Here is a 21,093-nt window from a genome sequence, read left to right on the forward strand (position 1 = left end):
CTCCCCCCCAGCTTCTGCCCAGTCTGGGCTGTGGCATTAGTGAGACGGCTTGGGAGCAGATCTTTCTCCCCAGGGAGGTGTAACAAACCTGGAGCGCGTGTCTGGCTAAGTGCTTGTTTTTTCCCCCTCGCCTCCTTCCCCACCTTCTGACAAGCCCTTTTTCCTCCTTGCCTGGCGCATCCTTTTACTCCAATGTCGCTTGCTTTTGCTGCATTTTTCAATCGCCCAATAATCGTGCAAGAGCTGGGATCTTATTTACTTTTTTATATAGAAATATATGAATATAAAAGAAACGCCCCCTCCCCTCTGCCACCACCCCCTTCTCCCCGCCACCCCGTGTGCAGCCCATCCCGCCCCACCCCGTGCTCCCCAGGCTGCATTTTTCTGAGGGTTGGTTTTATTTTTTTTTTTAGGGGGGGGGGGAGGACGGGCTTTGGGCTCCCCCTGGGTTCGAGGTTCCCTTGTGGTTCGTTGCCTTTCCCCAGGGGTTTTGCCTCTGCCTCCCTGCCACGATCCAGCTGAGGATGCCAGGAGCATGGATCCCGTGGTATTTGCACGGGGCTGGAGGGGGCTGAGTATTGATTCAGAAATCCCCCTCTCCCTGCCTGTGCTTCCTTCCCTAGGCGACTCGAGCAAGCATCGTGGCACTTCGGGTTTGAGCAAATAACTGGTTTTATTTTAAAAGAGTCCTAAGGTCCTTCCCAGAGCGCAATGCGTAGGGTTTCTTTTTGGGGGGTATAGGTGGGAGGAGACATCAGTCTGTCTCCATCCTCACCCTTTTCCACCTTTGCCCGTCCATCCTCTACTTTTCTCCCCTCTTGACATTGCCCCGTGCTGGACCTTTGGCACTGGCAACTCCGCGCGCGCTCTGTGCAGCGAGTCCAAAGCGCCCTCCGTCCTGGCTGCCGCGCTTAAAAAGCTGCCACAGGGCTTCGGGTTCTTCTTCTCCTCTTCAGACTTCTCCTTCCAGCAGTGAAAGGTGCTGTTCCTGGTCTGCCCGTGGGAGACCAGGCTGTCTCCGGCAGCTCTTCTGTCCCTTCCCGCCTCTGCACGGTGCGAAACGGAGCCTCTCCGGGGCTGTCCCCGGGTGAGGGTTCCTCTGAGGGATTTGCCTCGAAACCCTGTCCCTCCGAGGGGGATGGAGGATTGGAAAGCACAGAGCGGGAACTCTGATGTGGCACGTGGAGGAAGCGAGGTGATGGAAGGGCAGCTGGACGCAGTGCGACACCAGCCTCGGGAGCAGCTCGAAAAACGCATCTTGCGGGGAGAGAAGGGGCACGGTCGGGACGAGCCCCTGAAGAGCCAACTCCCAGCAGAGCCCCGGCTCTCGTGGCTTTGTTCCCAGCTCCGTGGGGCTCTGGCTTTGCCCTGGTGTGCAGGGGCTGAGGCTGCCCCCCGGGCAGAGGTGTGGCAGGTAGGTTCTCCTCGGCAGGTAGGTGGCCGAAGGGGCGAGCCCGCTGCAGCCGGGCCTGCTGGCTGCGGAGGAGGACGTGGTCTTAGGTCAAGTTCTCAAACGGAATAAAAAATAAATAAATAAAATCTCCGTGATGACTCGTGTTAGGAAAAAGTCGTCATGGCTGTGCCCCTTTCTTGCCCCCGTTAGCTTGGTTTGCTGTCCTCCCCTCCTCTTCCCCTATCCCCTGCCGTGAAGCCTCGTTTGCTCCTCAAGAACGGAGGACTCTCTCTCTACTTTGGGATTTTTTTTTTGTTCTTGTTTGTTTCCCTTTTGGGTAGAAAGTTGTCCGGTGGTGGTGGAGGACAGGGGCCTGCCTCATCTGTTTCTTCCTTTCACCTTCCCCAGTGCCAAGCTTAGGCTCGAATCCTGCAGATTCCTGCAACTCTTTCAACGCCAAGCAGGCAAAAGTTGCCCCACTGAGCTCTGTGGTACTCGGGTGCTTCAGATCCTGCCTGCGCTTGAGTTTTGGCAGCACCAGAGCCTTACTCTTTCTCTTAGAGAAGGGCAGAACTAACTCCTAGAGTGCTGGTGGTTCTGGTGCACCCCATCTGTCTCTTCATTTCCCCTCACTTGGCATACTGAGTGAAGGGGGTCATTTTTTTTAATTTAAAACAAACCTAAATATGTATCTTGTAATTTTTTTTTTATTTTGAAAAAAAAAATGCATTTAAGAATTGTGCACGGATGAATTGTATATCTATATATTTTTTTTTGTCTTGCAATTTTCATTTTAAATAGTGTTTGCTTTTGTTCTGTTTTTTGTTGTTTTTTTTTTTTTGGTTTTGTTTTGTTTTTAATCCAGTTCCCAGCTGGCTAAACTCTGTCTAGAGCGGATGGGTGGGAGGCACAGCCACCGGAGGGGCGATTGAATCGCCCCTTCCCCTGGCGCTTCCCGCAAAGAAAACTGGTTTGCTCCAGGTTTTGGGGGTGGGGGTTGTGCTAATTACTCTTGTATTCTTGTACATTTTGTTCTTTCTGCTGCTCTTGAATATTGTATCAATGCCAGAAATGGGGAGTTAAAAAAAGAAAAAAAAAAAAAAGGAAAAAAAAAATTAACCCCAATAAATTGTTACATTCCAAATGTGGTTGTTGTTCTTGGGGGGGTTGTGATGGGGTCTGGGGGGAAGCTGGGACGGGGGCAACTGGAAATGCCTGCTCTGTTCTGAGCTGTGATGGGGAAAGGGGGTGGTTTGGGGCGACGAGGGCTGGAATGGGAGAACCATGGTGCGAACCGTGGTGACTTAATATTTGCTGGGTAGTTTCTAGGTACTGCCAGTGCCTGGCGCCGTGTGAGGTGACCAGTGACCAAAAATCCCCATAACGCTGCTGTTCCCTGACATGACTCTTGTCCAGATGGGTTTGCTGGGGGAGGAACCTTCTTTTGCCGCCTCGGGGAGCATCTCCAGCATCCGCGGCTCACGAAGCCCCGGGGCAGCCCTCTCCAGAAACGATGTGCTCTTGGCAGGGATCGCTGCCCGCCGAAGCAGAGCGCGGCCAAGATTTTGTGCTGCTTGTGCCAGGCTCACCTCAACCCCGTGGTGTGCCAAAAAAACGGTGGGGGCGTCCTGGGGCAGCTCTTTCGCTTCCCGCTGCCGATGAAGCCGTCTTAGCCGCGTCTTTTGGAGCAGGAAGGACGGAGAGGCGGATGCCAGGCTGGATGGGACACACGGACATCGGTGAGGTTTTGCTTGAGGGTGCTGGCGCAGACAGCCCCCGTAATGGGGGTGAGGTGACACGAGACACGTTTATTGGGACGCGAGACCTGGAAATAAAGGCAGCCGGCCTGGGAGCGGGCGTGTGCGCTATGCAGGCCCTGCGGATCCCCAGGTAAGACGGGCTGAAGGCTTGGCAGGAGCCAAGGCGGAGCTGGGGCTGGATGCTTACCTGAGCATCACCCCCTTCCCTAACCCAGTTTTTCCCATTTTTTCCCCATTTTTTCTCAGCGCTGTTTTTTTTTTTTTTTTTTTTTTTTTTGGGGGGGGGGGGGCTTCGGGGCTCTGCCTCCGCCGCTCGGACCCCGCCCCGGGGCGGGCCGGGGTGGGGGGGTGGCACCGGGAGGCTGCGGGCGGCCGGGGGCGGCGCGGGGCGTGCGGCACCGCCCGGCGCATATAAGGGCGGCGCCGCGGGGCCCCGGCGCCGGTGCTGGTGCCGCTGCCGGTACCGTCCGTCCGTCCGTCCGTCCGTCCGTCCGTCCCCGCCGGCTGCCTCCGGGCTGTCCGTCCCTCCCTCCGTCCGTCCGTCCGTCCCCTCCCGCTCCGTTTTCTCGCCGTCCTCGGGCTCCGCGCCCCCCACGCCGCTGCCACCCTGAAGTTTCTGGCCGTGCTGCTGGCGGCGGGCATGCTGGCTTTCCTGGGGGCCATCATCTGCATCATCGCCAGCGTCCACCCGGCCGGCACCGCCGCCTCTTCCTCCCCACCCTCCTCCTCCTCCTCCGCCGACAATGACTCGGCCGCCGCCGCCCTGCTCCCCCCCGCCGACAAGGGGCTGGGGGCCCTGCACGGCCCCGCCGAGGCTCTGGCCAGCGCCGGCCCGAGGCTCCCCGGCTCGCCGCCGCCTCTCTTCAGCCGCTTCGTGTGCACGCCGCTGAGCGCCGAGTGCCCCGCGGCCGCCGGCCCCGCGGCCGCCGGCCCCGAGGAGCTGCTGGCCCTGCGCAGCGCCGCGGCCCAGCTCCGCCGCACGGCGCTGGAGCAGAAGGAGCGGATCCGCATGGACCAGGAGACCATCCGCGAGCTCACCGGCAAGCTCAGCCGCTGCGAGGGGGGCTTGCGGGCACCCCCGGCCCCCGCCGCCGGGCTCCGGGCCGCCCCCAGGCCCGGCACCATGGGGCACCCCCCCGCCGAGCCGCCCGCCGTGAGGGAGCTGGAGGAGGCGGTGCGAGCCCTCCAGGACCGCATCGACCGCATCGAGGTGCGGGGAGGGGGCTCTGGGGGACGGGGGGGGGCTGGGGGGAGCCCGCCCTGAGCGTACGCGGAGGTGAGTCGGTGTGGGCCTGCGGTTCTGGGGGAGCAGAGTTAGCAGAGGCTGATTGTTAGGGCGCACGAGAGCCGCTGGAAGGAAGCCGCCTGCTTTACCCGGGGCATTGCTTCCAGGGGCTCCATCCAGCGCGTTGTCCCCTGAGGTGCACCGGGGCCAGTGCCACCTGCGAGTCCTCGACCGCCCGGTCTTCCCATTCGGGTCCCCATCACCCTCCCCACTGCCTGCAGGGGGACTTCGGGCCCCCTCGGGGCAGAGCAGACGGTTTCGGGGCTGGTTTTGCCCCTCTGCCCCCTCACCGCAGCAGCAGGCCACAGGCAGGGGAAGGAGGCATCTTTGGGACTTGCTGCCCGTCCTCCTCGGCCCCAGCATCCAGCCCCTCTCCCAGCCCCAGCAGCAAAGCCCACCTCCCCTTAATTCCCCACAAAGCACCGTCCCCAGGGAAGGGTTCGCACGAGCGGGGTCCCGCAGGCCATGGGGGGGCTCTGGCTCACCCACATCCACGCGTGCCCAAGGAGCACGCGACATTTGGGGGACCCAGTCCCATAGGATGCTGTGCAGCACCTCGAGGACACCCAAAATTCCCACTGGGGTGGACCATGGAAGGGGGAAGGAGGGAGAGGGAATCCTGGCTGAGCTCGGTCTGGGGAGCGGGGTGAAGCAAAACGTCCCGGGAAGGTGATGTCCATGGTTTTGTCAACAAGGCTTAATGCTGGATGCTTTGGGGGGCTGGCAGAAGACCATCGATATAACCTGGGCCCTGTAAGACATACGATTTATTGATACAAAACCTATCAGGTCATTTGATTCTTGGTTTGCCCTGGGGGAAGCGGGGCAGGCTCCGTGCCCCCATGGGTGAGGGGACGGGTGGGCGCATCGGGGAGCCCTCCCTGACCATGCCTCACCAAGGAGCATCGTCCGTCACCTCTCCCTAATGTCTCCCGAATGCCTTTCTCTTTGTTTTTCCTTCGGCACAGCGTGGCTGGCCTTTTTCCTCCCTTTTTCCTTTCCCCCCTCGCTCTCTGCATGTGCTCACATCCGCACGCTGGGACGCATCGCCTCGGCACACCGAGCCGGGGAGCCAGATGCTCCTTTTACATGCTTTTAATTACTGCTGCAAATTGAAATGGAGAGGTTTGGGAGGGAGGAGGATGTCTCCTCGGAGGGGCACAGCCTGGCGATCAATGAGCTGGCTGCCGGCAGCGGGCCGATGGGCACAGGCAGGGGCACCCAAGCGATGAGAGCCCTGAGCAAGACTCGGGGGTGATGGAAATGTGCCGTGAGCTTTTCCCCTGCGAGGAAAAGCAGCGACCATCCCGTGGTGGTAGGGGCTGCAAAGGAGCTGTGCCGGTGTGGGATGGGTGCGGGGAAGGGGACGGAGCTGATGTGGGTGCTGCTGCTCCCCGCACACCCCGCTCGGGGTCCCACGGTGGGCATCGTCCCTCGTCCCTGCCCTCCTCGTCTCAGCAGCTAAGGTGAGCGGGGCGCGAGGGGAAGCCCTGGGGAGCAGGTTTGCTGATGCATTAGTAAATTACGGCTCTGATCTCCTTACATAAATGAAAGTGCATTTGCCGAACAATGACTACAGCCTGAGCAAGTGCGTGCCGGGCCCCGCCGCCCCCCCGCCAGCCACTGACATTTAACGTGATTAATATTACCTGGCAGCCTTCAATCTCCTCGCCGGCTCCGGTGGCCAAAAAAGCGCCGAGCGAGCCTCCCCCGCACCCGCTGCCCACTCCCCTGCTGCCTGCGCGGCGGCAGATGGGAAGCCGGGCGCCCACCGAACAGCCGGGGAGGAGGCGCTCCCCCCTCTCCCCTCCCCGAAAGCCGCCGGTAAATAACAGCTGCACGGCCGTAATTAATAGTTTCGCGAATAATTCGGGAGAAAAAAGCGCTGGGAGATGGGGGGGGATGCTTTTTAAGGAGAGGCAGCCCAGCCTGGGGGGGCTGTGCCCCAACAGGACAGGAGGGCACGCGAGGAGATGCCACGGAGCGAGAGAAGTGAGAAAGACAGAGCAAGAAAAGTTACGGAGAGGGAGGAAAAAAAAAAAAAGCCAGCGATCATCCCATGTTGAGTAATGTAGGGCAGGCTATCGGGGGCTAGCGGGAGCGACAGAAGTGCCCAGTCTTTTCTTTTTTGGTGCTCGGCAGATGGAGCTGGGCGTGCAGCAGGGAGGCAGGCGTCCAGCCCCCGGCTCGAGCAGTCGCAGCCTGCAGGCGCGGCGGAGGGGAGCACACGCGGGGCCGTGACTAACGTGTACCCACGGCACTGCTCCCGGGCTAACCCCTCTCTCTGTTATGGGGACCGGAGGCAGGGTGCCCTTTGCCGGGTGCTTTTCCCTCCTGGGAGAGGTTTTTCTCTCCGCAAGGGCATCCCGGAGAAAGCCGGCAGTAAGAGCTGGCGTGTGCCTGCTGGTTGGGGCTGGCACATGCTCTCTGCCCAACCTCCCCTTTGGTTTTTGCTTCTCCGCTTTGGTTTTCTTTGCAAAACCTGCGGAGGTCTTGCCCTGGCAGTCCCCGCTGGAGGCTTTTCCCGAGCCCGGAGCTTCGCTGGCGCTTGGCAGCATCTCCTCACTTCCAGCCTCAGCGTGTTCCCTCCTGGTCCGGCTCCACTTGCGCTCACGCCAACACCACCTTCCGCTCTTCCTCTCCCTGCTGCTTTCCCCCTGCCGTTCCCATCCGCGGCGGCCGCATCCTGCACGGCCAAGCCTGGCTTTCCTCCAGCCAGGGCAGCTCGGCGCGGCGGGGAGGTGCGAGCGGGGAAGCGGGGCGGGGGTGTCACCGTGTCCCCACGGGACGGGGTCACGGCCGCTGACCCTGTTCCTCCGTGGCACCGCTTACACGCGTCCCGGCGGCTGGGGCTTTGCCAGCAGATGGGCGACGCTGGCTTTACGCCGTCGGGGAGCTACCTGCCTGACCCGGCACGCGTGCACGCGCCCACGCAGGGGCTGAGCCGGGCTAAGAGGATTGCAGCCCTGTGACATGATGCTACGGCACCGGCCGTGCCGAAACAGCGAAGCGAGCGGCGGGATGGCCCGAGCTGCTGTGCGCCCTGGTCTTGCTCTGCCTCCGCAGCAGCCAAAAGTCCTTCAGGGTAACCGAGGCAGCCAGCTCCTTTTTGTAATGATGAGGCTGATGGGGACAAAGCTCTTGGAGAAGCCCCTGGGGCTGTGCATTTAACCTTTTGTGCTGACACCATGTTGAATTTTCTCCCTCTACGTCCGAGCGCAGCAGGAGCTGCCGGCCCGCACCAACGGCTCGGTGCCCACCGCCCCGGCGCTCGCCCGCGACGCGCTGCACACCAAGATGGAGCAGCTGGAGGAGCAGCTCCTCTCCAAGATCCTGACCCTGCAGAAGGAGCGGCAGGCCGCCAACACCGACCGCAGCCAGCAGCAGCACGACATCGAGAAGGAGCTCAACTCCCTGCAGAGCCGGGTGGCGGAGCTGGAGCACGGTGAGTCCTGCCCGACGGGGAACCAGCCAGCGTGGGGTGATGCCAACCCCAAGGTGCGCCTCCAGGGGAGCTCCGGGGTGGGTGTCCCCACCCCAAGAGCAGCTCCTGACCCTCCTCTTCTCCTCCCTGTCCTTGGCATGCAGGAGCTCCAGGCTACAGCCCTCCCGACGCCTTCAAGGTGACCATCCCGGTGCAGAACAACTACATGTACGCCCGCATGAAGAAGAGCCTGCCGGAGCTCTACGCCTTCACCATCTGCATGTGGCTGAAGTCCAAGGCCTTGGCGGGGCTCGGCACCCCTTTCTCTTACTCCGTCCCGAGCCAAGCCAACGAGATCGTGCTGCTGGAGTGGGGCACCAACCCCCTGGAGCTGCTCATCAATGACAAGGTCAGCCCAGATGGAGCGGGACGGGAGGGAAGCGCCTTCCCTCGTCCCCTTCCCTCCATCCCTTGTGCTCCCAAGGGTCCCCCGGGCATCACCGGGTCTGGTCCCCGTTCCCTGTGCTTGCACCACCCTGGCCTGGAGAAATGCAGAGCTGGGATCGGCATGGGGGACCACGAGGAGGAAGAGATGGGAGGAAGGGTCGTGGAGGAGGAGGATGGGGAGGACAGCTCTACGGGGTGGGTTTTCAGGGGGAGAAGCAGCAGATCTGGATGTCTGTAGAATTTAGGGTGCTGCCACAGGAGGGATGGGGGCCTGGGGGACACAGGGGTCCTCCGGCAGCCCCGTCGAGTGCCGAGCTCTTGCTTTCCACACAAAGGTCGCCCAGCTGCCGCTGAGCCTGAAGGACAAGGCCTGGCACCACATCTGCGTGGCGTGGACCACCCGGGACGGCAAGTGGTCGGCGTACCAGGACGGCGAGCAGCGGGGCGCGGGCGAGAACCTGGCCTCGTGGCACGCCATCAAGCCCCAGGGCGTCGTCATCCTGGGCCAGGAGCAGGTACCCGCCGGCCCGTGGGGCGCGGGCAGGGGTTTCTCAGCACGGGGCCTTGGTTGGTAGGGCCAGGGGGGCTTCTCTGCTCGCTAATGTGACCTCCGTCCCCGTCCCCAGGACACGCTGGGCGGCCGCTTTGACGCCACGCAGGCCTTCGTGGGGGAGCTGGCGCAGTTCGGCGTGTGGGACCACATGCTGGCTCCGGCGGAGATCCTGGCCTTGGCCAACTGCACCTCCCGCCTGCAGGGCAACGTCATTCAGTGGGACGACCAGGCCGTGGAGGTCTTTGGGGGGGCCAGCAAGGGCGCCTTCACCGCCTGTGACGAGGGGAGGAAGGCGTGAGCGGCCCCCCCCCAGCGCCGAGGTGCCTGCGGACCGCAGGAAAAGCCCCTTTGTCCCCTCCCAGACCAACGGGCCCCGCCACCACCTCCACCACCACAACGGGACGATGCTCCATGCCCCCACGGCAGCGTCCCGGGGGGGCCGGCGTGCAGGGAGGTCCCGTGGCAGCCCCTTGGCACGGCTCACACCCCCCCTGGCATGCTGTCCCCCCCCCACCTTGCCCTATTTCTGTTTTGGCAGGACCGTGCCATACGCTGGCTGTCGTGTCTGTGGGCCCTGCGGGAGCTGGGAGCAGGGCACCCCCTTCACCTGTTTATTTTTATCGCCCTGATATTTGGTTTTGCGAGCCTGTTCTCCCACGGGGCCCCGAGCTGTTTGCTGGTAGCCATCAGCATCCTCCCCTCTTCCCCTTCAGCTCTTCTCCGGTCAAGTGTGCCAGGCGCCGTAGGCCCCCCATGGGTGAAAGGAGCCCTGTGGGGGGCTATTCATTCATTCATTTATTTATTTATTTATTTATTTATTTATTTTTAAGCATTCCCAGTGCTGGGGCCCCAGTGCCCACACAGAAGGCAGGGGAAGAGGGGCAGAGCCTCGTCCCCATGCCCCCCGTCCTATTCGGGGTGCAGGAGAGAATGGAGCAAAAGCAAGGAAAAGGGACACGGGGACAGTATTCCCTGCCACCCCCCTGGCCTTTTGGGCACTGAGCTGCTCGCAGGGGGCTGCTGGCCTCGCCTGTGCCTCGGTCCCCTGCTTTGAGCTGGCTGGGGACAGGGACACTGGTGGCACGGGGCTGGGGCGAAGGGAGCTGCTGACCTTGGGGCCGGAGCGGGGCCAGGGTGGGGTGTTCCCCGTGGGGTGCCTGCGGGTGCGATGTTTCCACGCGTGCGGTCACCGGTGTCTCGATATGTGCGTGTGTGTGCGTGTGTGTGTGTGTGCGCGCTGGGGGGTGGGGGGTATTTCGGGGGGGGGTTTCATGGTCGCTCGTGTGGTGTCCAGCTTCCAGTGCTCCCCCAACCCCAAAAAAGTCCCACTTTGCACCTTCGGCACCAGCTGCCCCCCCCCCCCCCCGTGGCTTGGGGACAAGGGGGACAGAGGGGACAGCCCGCCGGGGAGGGGGGGATGTGGTGGGGACACAGCGCAGCCCCTGTGCCAAGTGGGAAACACTGTGATCTTCGTGCCCCCCCCCACCTTGCTCGCTCGCTTGCGCGTGGCCGTGTCGTGCCGGGACGTTTCTTTTGTAACGCTGGCTGTGGACAATAAACGTGGTGTTTCTGTCGGAGCCTCCTGTGGGGTGCCGTGCGGCGGGAGGGGAGGCGGGCTGCAAACCCGAGCCCTGTGCTGCTTTCGGGTGAAAAAGAAGGAAAAATCCCCCAGGAAAAATCCCCAGGGTACTGGATGTGCACCCGGAGGGAGATGGAAGACCCCTACCAAAACATCACTGGGAAGGTTTGGGTATCGCTGCATGGCAAGGCACCATTCGGGAATCTCTCATCCACCCCACTGCAGAGCAAGGAGGAGGAACCCAGCCCCGAGCACAGGGAGAGGGAAGCAGCAGGAAACCCCTGCCTCCAGGTCAGCCCATGGTGCCGAGGAGCTCACGCGGTGTAGGAGCCTAATTAAGCGCTGGTAATGAGTTACTGAGCGAGCCACGCGTGAGGCTTGGCTAGGAGAGGGCTGGCAGGCACAGCACTTGGAGCACGCGGGGCTGCAGGATGCTTGTCCCCTCTAGCGGGGCCACAACCTCACCGATATTTGGGGAAAACGGAGCAGAGAGGCTCCAGTTTTCCGCTGGGTCCTGCCTTTGCCAGGTGCTGGTGGGGACACCGAGCTGAGCCACGTCCCCATGGCTCCTGCTGGCCACGCTGCAGATATTTAATGCCACAAAGCAGGCTGGGGCTCTCACCTGAAGATACGTCCCCAAAGGCTTGGGGACACTTCAGCAGTATGGGGGGCACAGGAAGGCTGGCTATAGTTTACGCAGGCATTTTAAAGGCTTACGGCAAACTCTTCTGCATAAGGCTCTTAAGGAAACAAAGTCATTATGGAGAGATTAGAAACTGGTTGAGAGACGGGGAATCAAGAGCAGGAATAAATATTTGATTTCCCTCCTGGGAGAGGCAAGCCCCAGCCCTGACGCTCTGCGGCTGCGTGTTCCACATCTGGGTGGAAAAGAAGAGCAGGAAGGTACAATTTTTGGTTATCTGAGCCCTGCAAGAACCAAAAACCTGCTACAGGGCTTAAAAGGCTGGTTGGTTGGAGGAGACAGTAGGAGGTAACAAATCGATGGTGCTGCTGGCTGGAAGGAGTAATTGCAGTGACTTACAGATATTGCTAGCTTCTAAATTAAACATAACCACTCAGGAAAAGACCTGAGCCTCTCTAAGGACAGCCTGTTGAAAAACAATGCTTTGTGCACCGAGACAGGGGAAAACAAAATCGTTCTTGGGAGGATTAAAGAAGGAGCTGTTCAACAGCTGTGCTGAGAGCGTGCTGTGGCCATGATATGTGCCTTGGGTACTGCTCAGTGTCCGGGTACCTCTTCTCAAAAGAGACAAAAAAAAAAATATACATAAATAAATAAAAGAGAAATTAAAGATGTAGAAAGAGAAGAGATGCTTTGCTAAACTGTGATGCTCACTGCCGCGGGGTTTCCAGCAGACCAAGAGCTTAGTCAGGCTCAAAACAAGCCTCCCCCCAAAGGACTTCGCTGTGCAGAGAACGAGATCACCAGGGCAAACACGGAGGCTGGAAACCCTCCCACCCAAGGGCCGAACCTATTAATTATGAGGTTTGAGAAGAAAATGCTGAAATTCCTACACTGGGAGTTGGGATACCTCAACTGGGGCTTGTGGGTTGTGTCTCTCCGTGCCATGCCAACCTCCATCCCCCTTGGACCCAGCCAAGCCGGGCTGCACGTGTCCCCAGCAGGTGACAGTACAAAAAGCCCTGCTATCTGCCCTGTCCTAGCGATGGGAGGCTGCCTTAATTGCTTCCCCGGGCTTCTGCATCCTGCCGGGAGCCTGCACCGCTCGCTCCCGCGGGCAGGAAGCTCACCAAGGCTTGTGCAGTGCTCCAGCGGGTCGCTGCTGTTGCGGTGACTTTATCGCTCGGTGGCCATTTCCCAGCTGAGGAGAACGGCAAACACGACACAACCTGACACCGTTGTGCAACAGCAACACGGTGTTGTTCTAACGTGGTTTGTTACCCAGCCAGAGGTGCGAATTTGAGCCTTGCCAAAGAACTGCCTTCATTTACAGCTGGGCACCAGGCCACTCCGTATGGAAAATACCCCCCCATACACCTGCATCGGCCCAAGACAGCGTTGGGTGGCTTTGATCCTGCAAAGGCGCAGCCCACAGAAGCCCTGCTCCCAGTGGCTCAGGCACAAAGCTGCCCACATTTTCCTAAGCCATCACAGATGGGAAGGGGCCCACCTGATGCTCTCCCTCCATCCCTGCATCACAGCCCTGCTGCATCACCCATCGCAACCACGGGGAACACGGAGCTCCTCACCTCAGCCCCTCTGGAGCTTAGGTTTGGCTGGTTTTGTCAGCTTTAACCTAGGAGCTGCCGCTGAATTATTCTTACAAACAGTGTCTGCGTTTCCCTCGGGAAGCATTCCCTGTGGACCCACATTGATCAAAACCAAAGCGTGTTTAATTGAAGCCAGAATCGCAGGCGCATGCGCTCTCACACACAGCCGCCAATGGACACACACGCACATAAACAGCGGCTCTTGCCGACTTGCTGCTTCGTAGCAAAAGTGGGTGAACTACATAGGGATTAAAGCATTAAAAAAAAAAAAAGAAAGAAAAACACAGAAAGAATACGATGCTTGAAAGCACTGTATCCCTGGAGAGATTAGAGTAGCTGTCTGGAGATAAAGTAATGATGGAAAGATCTTCTTCCTCGCAGAGATTCTGCTCCTAATTATCTCCTCTGAAAAAAGGAAAAAAAAAAAAAGAGAAAAAGGATGATCTCCCAGCTTTTATCTCTCTCTTGACAATTTTAGTGCTGTGCCTGCCTTGTTGTGAAAGGCCACTGCCTGTAGAAAAGGGGAAGGAGGTAGAACCGGCACCAACCCCACAAATGGGACTGCAGCGGTAAAAGCGAAGGGAACGGGAGGCAGCGTTTGCATCCTGTCAGTGGCAGCGGTGAAGGCAGACGGGAAGACAAATGATCACTGCAGCATTGTCCTCCCAGCACCGGCCACTGCAACGACAGCCCCAGGCTCTGCTCGGATTTGTGGGGACCTGGGCGAACAGGGCAGCCAGCCGCCCTGCAGCTGTAGGGGCGAGCCTGGAGATCGGGGTGAGGGGAGAGCAGAACGCCCAGCTTCTTCCTCCTCCTCTTCTTTCTGTCTCGGAGAAAATCGATCGCTTCTTTCGGCAGCCAGCGGCGAGGACATTTCAAGCACACGCCAGCCAGAAGTCTTCACGAACACGAACTGTCCCCCATGACCAGAAGGCGCCCTGATGGAAACCCAGGCATCGTGCCTGGCAGCCCAGGAATAGCAGCCTTTTCCCCTGGTGCTATCCAGGAGCTTGATTCTTCTTCACCCATTAATTTCAGACTAATTTGCCTGGATTAATTTCCTACTAATAGCACCGCAGACCCCCAAGGTCTGCTTGCAGGACCCGAGCCCACCTCACCTCTCCAGACCCCAGGGCCATCTTCTCCTCCCTCCAGCTGCAGCAAGGCAAGGACACAGCCGGCTGCCTCTCCACCCACACCCACGTAACACCATTTATTGCTGCTAATTAAAACACAAGGCGCTTGTTTATTTATATAAATAATTTGCTAATTAAAACACAAGGCGTTTATCGAAACAAATATCTTTATTTGGAGATCAGAACCGCTCCCCGCGGTGGCTTTAGGCCAACAAGACGTTGTCCCTCCAGGCTCAGAGCCCAGCCCTCTCAGCCCTGCCCAGCACACCGGGAAGCCTTAATGAGGCCGGCCCTAATGAGGCTGCCCCAATTAACCCCAGCAGGGCCGCCCCCCCCCCCCCAGCGCCCCGCGGCCACCCCTCCGCCAATAGGACGAGGCGGCCCGGCTCTCTCAGCCAATGGGCGGCGCGGAGGCGGGACTTCCGGCGCCGGTTGCTAAGACAGCCGGGGCACTTCCTTAGCAACCGCTGCGGGCCGCGCAGGTGAGGCCGCGACCGGGGCCGGGCCGCGCTCCCTTCCCGGCCCCTTCCCCGCCCCGGGGCCCGCCCGGCCCCCGCCTCCCGGGGCTGCGGGGCCCTGTCCCGTTGTCCCCAGGCTCGCCTCGTGGCGGCTGCCTCGCTGCGGGGAGCGGGTGCTGGCCGCCACGGGGTCGCGTGTGGGGGGGGTGTTTCCCTCGTTCCGCGCGGGAGGGCGGTGGTGAAGGGCTCCGAGTGCGGGCCGTGCGGTGCTGCGCCCAGGTAGGGGCCGGCTGGTGAGCGGGCACGCAGCAGTGGCCCAGCGTTTTCCAATATCCAAGCCCCCAGCTCGGCAAACGTTCGTGAATCGCATGAGTTAACTACCCCAGAACAGATCGGGGTATTTCTATGTGCTTGTATACACTAATCCTCTTCCTAAATTCACTTACGCTTTGCTCGTGGTGCACTGTTTCAAGCCCTTGCAGGCAATAGTGTCCTCTTGGCATTAAATGATGGCCACGAGGGTTGACGTACTCATCGCTTGCTGGGAGCAGTGCCCCGGCTTTGCTCGTCCCTCAAGCTCCGTTGGTGCTTCTGGGAAGTGCTGTGCTGTTGAAGGCTCGTTTATGGAAAGTGTTAGGTTTTAAACGATTGTTTGCGTTAATGCGCTGCGAGAACTAAGTGCACAGCGTGTGAAAAGGTGCTGAAATACAGTAAGTAACTGTGAAGGCAGGAACAGCGTTCTCATAATGGTTTCATTAGCTTTCTGTTTTAATTCAAAGCTGTCTTCCTGTCTTTTGTTTTTAAGCAGTGTCCTCCGGGCTGAATTTTTCCCTGCTGCTGGTCCATTTTTGTCCTCAGAGCCGCGTTCCTCCGAGTCGCCTGCACTGCAGCACCTTGCTGAGCTCCAGCCCGGCCCTCTGTCCCTTCCTGCGGTCCGTGGGGAAGGACCATGGCCGACACTGGGGAGGGGAAGAAGGAGGAAGCTGATTATAAACGACTTCACAGCTTTCCGCTGATTAGGGTAAGAAGAAGGGTGGATTGCGTGTCCACCGGTGTTGCAGGTGTGAAATTCTGCCTTCGTTCTCACCAACCTTCCAGAGCAGAATTTCTCCCACTGACAAGCTGCTGGGAGTGCACGCTAACAGTCCTGGGTCGGGATCTCAGTCATCGCCGCTGCTTCCTGCCTGCCCTTGACCTCTGTTGAGGAAATTTGTTAGCACCCTTGTTCCCCTGTCAGCCGGGGGCAAAGTGATCCATCTATTGGGCTGAACGTGCTGCCTTTGGAGTCCCCTCCCGTGTTCAGGATACTAAGTACAGCTTTTTTTTCTAATGGAGCTGGAGTAAAGGATCGTGCTAGCCAGCCAGATAGCAGAAAAGGAGGCAAAGGCTATGTCATTTAGACTTTGCTATGCTTACAGCAACCATGAAGGACAACGGTAGGAGCAGTACTAACGTTCTTGCCCTTCATCTCGTAACAAGAAAACTGTCAGACGTATTTAGCTCCTCCTTTAAGCTGTGCTTGCTTAATGCTAGCCTTAATGTAGGTAGAGAACGATTCTGCGTGGACAAGTTGTAAATAAGCCATCTTCATACCTATCGTTCTCTGAAATGGTGGAAATGACAAGCTTCTGTTGCTGGCGGTGCTCCGCTGCTTGAAGCAAACATCACAAGGAGCAGCTGCCTCTTGCCCCTGCCCAGCAGCCTCAGCCCCAGCGACAGCATGGGCAGCGTAGAGGCCACTTACTGCTGTCTTGTGTCTAGCTTCTATTGTTCTGCTTAATTTGGCTTGCTTGCTCTTTGCAGCACACGGACATGCCGGAGGAGATGCGCGTAGAGGCCATGGAGCTGTGCGTCACGGCGTGTGAGAAGTACGCCACCAACAACGAGGTACCGGCCGAGTCCCAGTCAGGACGGCCTTCAGTTGCTGCAGCTCGGGGAATCTGCAGGATTGGGGCTGGGGCTGTAGGGCAGAGTGGAGTCAGACGCTGACAGCCTGTCAGTTCAGGAACACTACTCTGTTCCTCTGCCGAGCAAGGGCAGAAAGAGGCAGCTTGGCTAGATCTCAGATCTGGTTGCCTTTGTCAGCAGGACCTGTAATAGCATTCTGCTTTCATGCAGGAAGCAGAGATGAGTCACGTAGTGATGCTGTCTCACAAACCTTACCTTCCTCCCGATCCTGCCTTGCCTATGACGTGCTTCCACTCTGTTCCTAAGATGCTCTCTGTCCCGAGGGCTTGTTTCAGAACTGTGTGGGGAGGGCCCTTCCCAAAATGCAGGTTCGTTCTTCAGTGTCGAGCAAAACCCTCCCCACCAGAGCGGGCAGGAAGCTCTTACTTCGGGGGTGAGCAAATGCAGGCCTTTGAACCTTTAGGTACAGTCTGCTTAGACTTCCCTCTCAGCTTTCATCCTCTGGAATGAAATTACTGAGAGCATGTAAATGGGGAGTGCCTTTAGCTTTGAGAACTAAAGACCATAACTTACGCATCCATCTTTCAAAAGATGAACGAAAGCACACCTTGCTCCCCGGGCAGGGCACAGACTGCTTGTTGCCGACGGGATTTTGTGCTGGAGCAAGGCAAAGCTACAGAGCAGGAGATCCCTTCTGTCCCCTCCTGCCCGAGACACTGCACATCACTGCAAAATCTTCCTCTCTCCTTTTCGAGACCAGGCAGGGTGTGATCTCAGGGAAGCAAGCCTTTTGAAAGTCAGCCTAGTTTCAGTGTTTTGGTAATTAGCTTGAAGGGGGGGGGGGGGAAGGACTCCTGTAAAAATAGCCGCAGCTTAGTGACCTGAATCTCCTCTCGCGCTCGCTGCACCCAGTGTAACTCCGCCACCGTCTCAAAAAGAACTCTTGCTTCAGACTGTGTGAGCAGGAGCCGAAGTGGCTGCTAGATGCAGCTCCTTAATTTCTCCAAGCTGCTGTGTCGGAGGCTGCTGAAAGCACAGTAACCTGCTTTCCCCCTCGGCATAGCCCTGGGGTGCTTCCAGTGCCCTCAGCGCAGCCGCGCTACCTGCTGCCTGTGGCTTGAGAACCCTGGTAAAGGGAGGGGAAGCGCAGGGGGTTGTCTGCACAGAAACTCACTGCTTGCTCTGCCTCACCTCCTTAATATTTGTCAGAGTGCTGCCAAGATGATCAAAGAGATGATGGACAAGAAGTTTGGCTCCTCCTGGCACGTGGTGATCGGGGAAGGCTTTGGCTTTGAGATCACGCACGAGGTGAAGAATCTGCTGTACATGTTCTTCGGTGGCAGCCTGGCTGTGTGTGTCTGGAAGTGCTCCTGACGTCTGGCCAGCTCCCAGACCCGCTGCGTACAAGAGATTTCTTCCTCCTCTTCGCAGGTTTTGTACGACCTGGAGGCGGGGCTTTATTTTTAATAGCTAAAACGTCGAGGTTTTTTTTCGTACCGATGTAACAGTTCCATGGGATGCGTATAGGTGGTGCATATGGGTCTAAACTTGCCTCTCCTTCCTCGCTCGTGGGATTTCTCATCTGCCTGTGGCTCTTTCCTTGGCACTTGAGCCCAAGAGGCAGTGGATAGGTAATCTCACGACACACTGCGAAGCCGCGCAGCAGCGCTGGGAGGGGGGAAGCAAAAGAGAAAAGGTGCTATCGAGCCCTACATTTTCTCCTCCCACTTGTTCCGCATTGTCTCCTCTCTTCCCTGCCTTCCCCACTCCGTATGGTGTGGCTCTCTCCGAACACTGGTGTAACAACGCCTTCTTCCTCCTCCCTTGCAAGATGACTGCACAGACGGGGCTGTGTCAAGGGTGTGCCTTTGGGTTGTCCCTGGAGGTGCTAGCTGTGGGGAAGCGGGCTCGTTTCACCCTCCCCAGCTCGATTTGGGAGGACAGCTGAGCTGCCTGGGCGTAGGAGGCTGCTCTGCAAGCTGCCCCCTCCTTTCTCACCCCCCGCACGCTCAGACAGCGTTAAAACACAGGCGGCTGACGATGCCTGGGGAGTGGGTGAGAACTCTCCGTACAGCTTGAATGGCTCCCTGTCAGTTCTTGGGGGTGTTGCAAGTGCTGTGTACTTGCAGCATCTTGTTTGGAGGCTGGCAGGGGAAGGAGGCTCCATGTGAGATATCACTTGGTCATCAGAAACCTAACGTCTTTTTGGACTTGCATTTTTAGCCCGTTTCATCTTTTAAAGCTGTCAGTGTTGGAGGATGAACGTAATTGGATGTTATGTATGTGGCTTATTTATATAAATCTGTGGAACTGTGGGGTTTTTTACAATAAAAATATACTAAATTGTCCTCTCCTGTGTTTGCTCTGAAGTGAAAATTCCGACGTGGAAGACAAAATAGCTCAGGAGACACGGAAGTAAGCAAGCAGCGGTGTAGCTGAGGCGAAGGCCGGCGGCAGGTCTCTCACCCTGGTGACTCCTAGGTACCAGAGAAGCACTCTCACCCCCCCACCCCCCCCCATTGACTTCCGTGCAAGCCACGGTGCTGAGGAAGGTTGCCAGGTCTGCGGTGCTGCTGACCCAAGTCCTCTGAGTAGCAGCAAGAGGAGCGTACCCGTGTCCTCTGCCCAGCCAGGGTGCCTCTACTCTGACCTTTGGGGTCTGGCATTTGTGGCTGCTTTGGGCTTTTGGACATTCCTCCAAGGCCAACAGCGGTACCGGTGACTGCTCATGTTTTATGAGAGGCTGTAGCCCAGTCCCTACTTGAATTCTGAAAGACCTTTCTGCATGAGTGCCTGCAGTGGGTCAAACTGGTGGAGGATTTTGCAATTCCCTTAGTTCCTCCTCTCAAACTCGTGATGATGAAGATGTCCGTCTGCCATCTCAGCATGTCAGGAGCTCTGTGATAAGGCAGGAATTGAAGTAATATGAAGACCACTAGAAATGACTTCAAATTTACACCATCAGTGCTGGCCGGGCCCCACATCCTCGCGCGTGATTCTTTACTGATCAAGTGGAAAAGTGGAAGGGACTTGCAAGGTAGGCAGAGCAGGTGACTGGCACCATGATATCTGCTCGGTACAGCAGAGCACGGTGCCCGGATTGTCGAGCAGTCTGGAAGACTCCAAATCCTCTGAGCTTCCTCTTGGTGTGGTTACTCTGTCTGTCTCGCTCCAGCTGGCTGCATTTAAATGAAAATAGCACTGTTGACTGGCACTTTCTGCAGCTGGCAGGTGGAAAAGCTGGTTTTCTGTTCCAAGGCTTTCCACCTCCCCTGCCTTTTCTATCTGTAGATCCAGAGGGAAAGGTAAAGCCGGGTCTTTGGAACGCCCTTTGCTGGAGCACGACGATACCCTCGGCCATATGTAGTCTCTTCAATCGTGCTTCTTTCCTGCTAATGAATAATTAACTGCTGTGTGCTTGTGCACGGGCAGGCTGGTCATGGGCATCTCCCCAGGGTCGTGCTGACCTGCAGGGATTGAGGGAGCCGCTTACCTCAGCGTGCAATCGTTTGGCCTCGCCGCCTCCCGTTATCTGGGTGGCCCCCGGCTGACCACAGCCAATGTCTCCGTGACCTGCACCTGCAACGAGTGAACGTTGACCAGTCCCCGGCCTCCTCGAAGCACGAGCACGCGAACAAATGGAGGTGAGCTAGGTGTGAACTCGCAGCGAGGTAGCTCCTGCGCTGCAGCTCCCCCGAGGTAAGCGTGAGGTGGCTCGCAGGAGGCCGGCAGGTTATTTTTGTTTCCGAGGGTAAGAGCTTGCCTATGGAAAGTGACCACAAAGAAGCCAACCCCCTTTAGCTGGTCTGAATGCCTGTTGTATGCAAAAGCATAAAATTCAGCTGTGTGTGTCAAGGCCCCAAGCAAATATTCAGTAGGATCAGTTTTCCTGCCCGTTGCAGGTTGAATCATGCTGTGCTGGCTCCTGTGCCTTATAAAAAGGAGAGTTTCACCCTCCTTTTGCTGCAGAACTGACAGTTTTCGGCATGCCTGTAATTCACAGGGGAGTAAAGTTCATGGATCGGAGGCAGCCCCTTGTTGTCCCATGTTTTCCCTCTGCCGCTGATGCTTGGGAGCCTGCAGGGCCTATATGCTTTCGATTATAAAACTGCAATCTCTCACTGGAGGTTTTGACCTTAAAAAAAACTTCAACGGAAAGCCGGGGAGGTTGGGACCAGGTATCTCGGTATTGTATTCTCCTCTCCCTACCGTTTCTTGCCGCCATTCAAAAGCCTCAAGGCTGAGTCAGATGGAAAATGGATGAAAAACTCGGGGTGATGCATCAGCGCCAGCCAGAACGACCCATTCTATCCGGCCGTCCCGGAAAGCCGCAGTGTGGCTGTGCTTCGTGACTTCATCCCTCCCCGCCGAGGGGAGACGGGCAACGTCGTTGTCGGCTTGCGGGGAGTCTGCGCTCTGAGCCAGCAAAGGAGATGTCCTTGGGTGTGCGGCTCCTCCTCCATCCCGCAGGTGACTCGAGCCCGCTGCGAAGGGGTAAAGGAGCTGGAAAAAAAAGTGGAGGGAAGAGGTGCAAATTCAATCGCTTCTCCGCGACGATGTCATGGCAACACGGTACGCTGCCGGGCTGCCAGGCAGTCAGGGCAGGCTTTGAAGCTCCCCAGCTCTTCCCCGTTGCTGCAGGCTCGTGTTTGACTCTCTGAAAAATCTTTTGGTTAATATTTAATGCCGGCATTGAAGTGCTAAGGGTGGCGAGCGCCCCACCTATTCCCCCTTCCTCTGCTTTCCGATTTGGGGCTAAATTAGGGCTGGGGAGGAGGGGGGGATTTGTGGACTCCCCTAGCATGGGGATGGACTCCTGATCAGAAGGACGCCCCCAACCCATAGCGGGGAGAGAAGGCCGGGGGCTCTCCGTGCTGGCTCTAGGACATAGGAGGGA

The 21,093-nt window shown here is 58.2% G+C and overlaps 2 protein-coding genes across 5 annotated transcripts; both read left to right on the plus strand.

Moving 5' to 3' along the window:
- The first annotated feature begins 3,174 nt into the window (after positions 1–3,174).
- Positions 3,175–10,095, plus strand: NPTXR (neuronal pentraxin receptor). The gene is made up of 6 exons (XM_035551807.2): positions 3,175–3,180; positions 3,767–4,363; positions 7,661–7,883; positions 8,027–8,271; positions 8,645–8,824; positions 8,936–10,095. Exons 1-6 carry the CDS (start codon positions 3,175–3,177, stop codon positions 9,158–9,160), a joined length of 1,476 nt encoding a protein of 491 aa, XP_035407700.2. The 3' UTR covers positions 9,161–10,095.
- A 4,149-nt stretch (positions 10,096–14,244) lies between these two features.
- DNAL4 (dynein axonemal light chain 4) lies at positions 14,245–18,544 on the plus strand. Of its 4 annotated transcripts, none has more exons than XM_050712688.1 (4): positions 14,245–14,312; positions 15,094–15,309; positions 16,092–16,175; positions 17,406–18,544. In XM_050712688.1, the coding sequence occupies exons 2-4, from the start codon at positions 15,238–15,240 to the stop codon at positions 17,568–17,570; spliced, it is 321 nt and encodes a 106-aa protein (XP_050568645.1). In that variant the 5' UTR covers positions 14,245–14,312; positions 15,094–15,237; the 3' UTR covers positions 17,571–18,544. The 4 variants fall into 4 exon arrangements, with proteins under 4 accessions (XP_050568645.1, XP_035407549.1, XP_035407546.1 ...); XM_035551656.2 differs by having other exon boundaries at positions 15,097–15,309; XM_035551653.2 differs by lacking the exon at positions 14,245–14,312 and adding an exon at positions 14,630–14,998.
- Positions 18,545–21,093: the final 2,549 nt, after the last annotated feature.

This window comes from Cygnus atratus, chromosome 1 (genome assembly GCF_013377495.2).
Source record: "Cygnus atratus isolate AKBS03 ecotype Queensland, Australia chromosome 1, CAtr_DNAZoo_HiC_assembly, whole genome shotgun sequence".
Classification (NCBI taxonomy): domain Eukaryota; kingdom Metazoa; phylum Chordata; class Aves; order Anseriformes; family Anatidae; genus Cygnus; species Cygnus atratus.

Bases quoted from the DNA above. Each gene is read 5' to 3' on its own strand.
- NPTXR (XM_035551807.2), top strand. The intron at 4,364-7,660 runs GTGCGGGGAGGG...GTCCGAGCGCAG, and splicing joins ACCGCATCGACCGCATCGAG to CAGGAGCTGCCGGCCCGCAC. The intron at 8,825-8,935 runs GTACCCGCCGGC...CCCCGTCCCCAG, and splicing joins TCATCCTGGGCCAGGAGCAG to GACACGCTGGGCGGCCGCTT.
- DNAL4 (XM_050712688.1), top strand. From the start codon at position 15,238: ATGGCCGACACTGGGGAGGGGAAGAAGGAGGAAGCTGATTATAAACGA. The intron at 15,310-16,091 runs GTAAGAAGAAGG...TGCTCTTTGCAG, and splicing joins ACAGCTTTCCGCTGATTAGG to CACACGGACATGCCGGAGGA. The intron at 16,176-17,405 runs GTACCGGCCGAG...AATATTTGTCAG, and splicing joins AGTACGCCACCAACAACGAG to AGTGCTGCCAAGATGATCAA.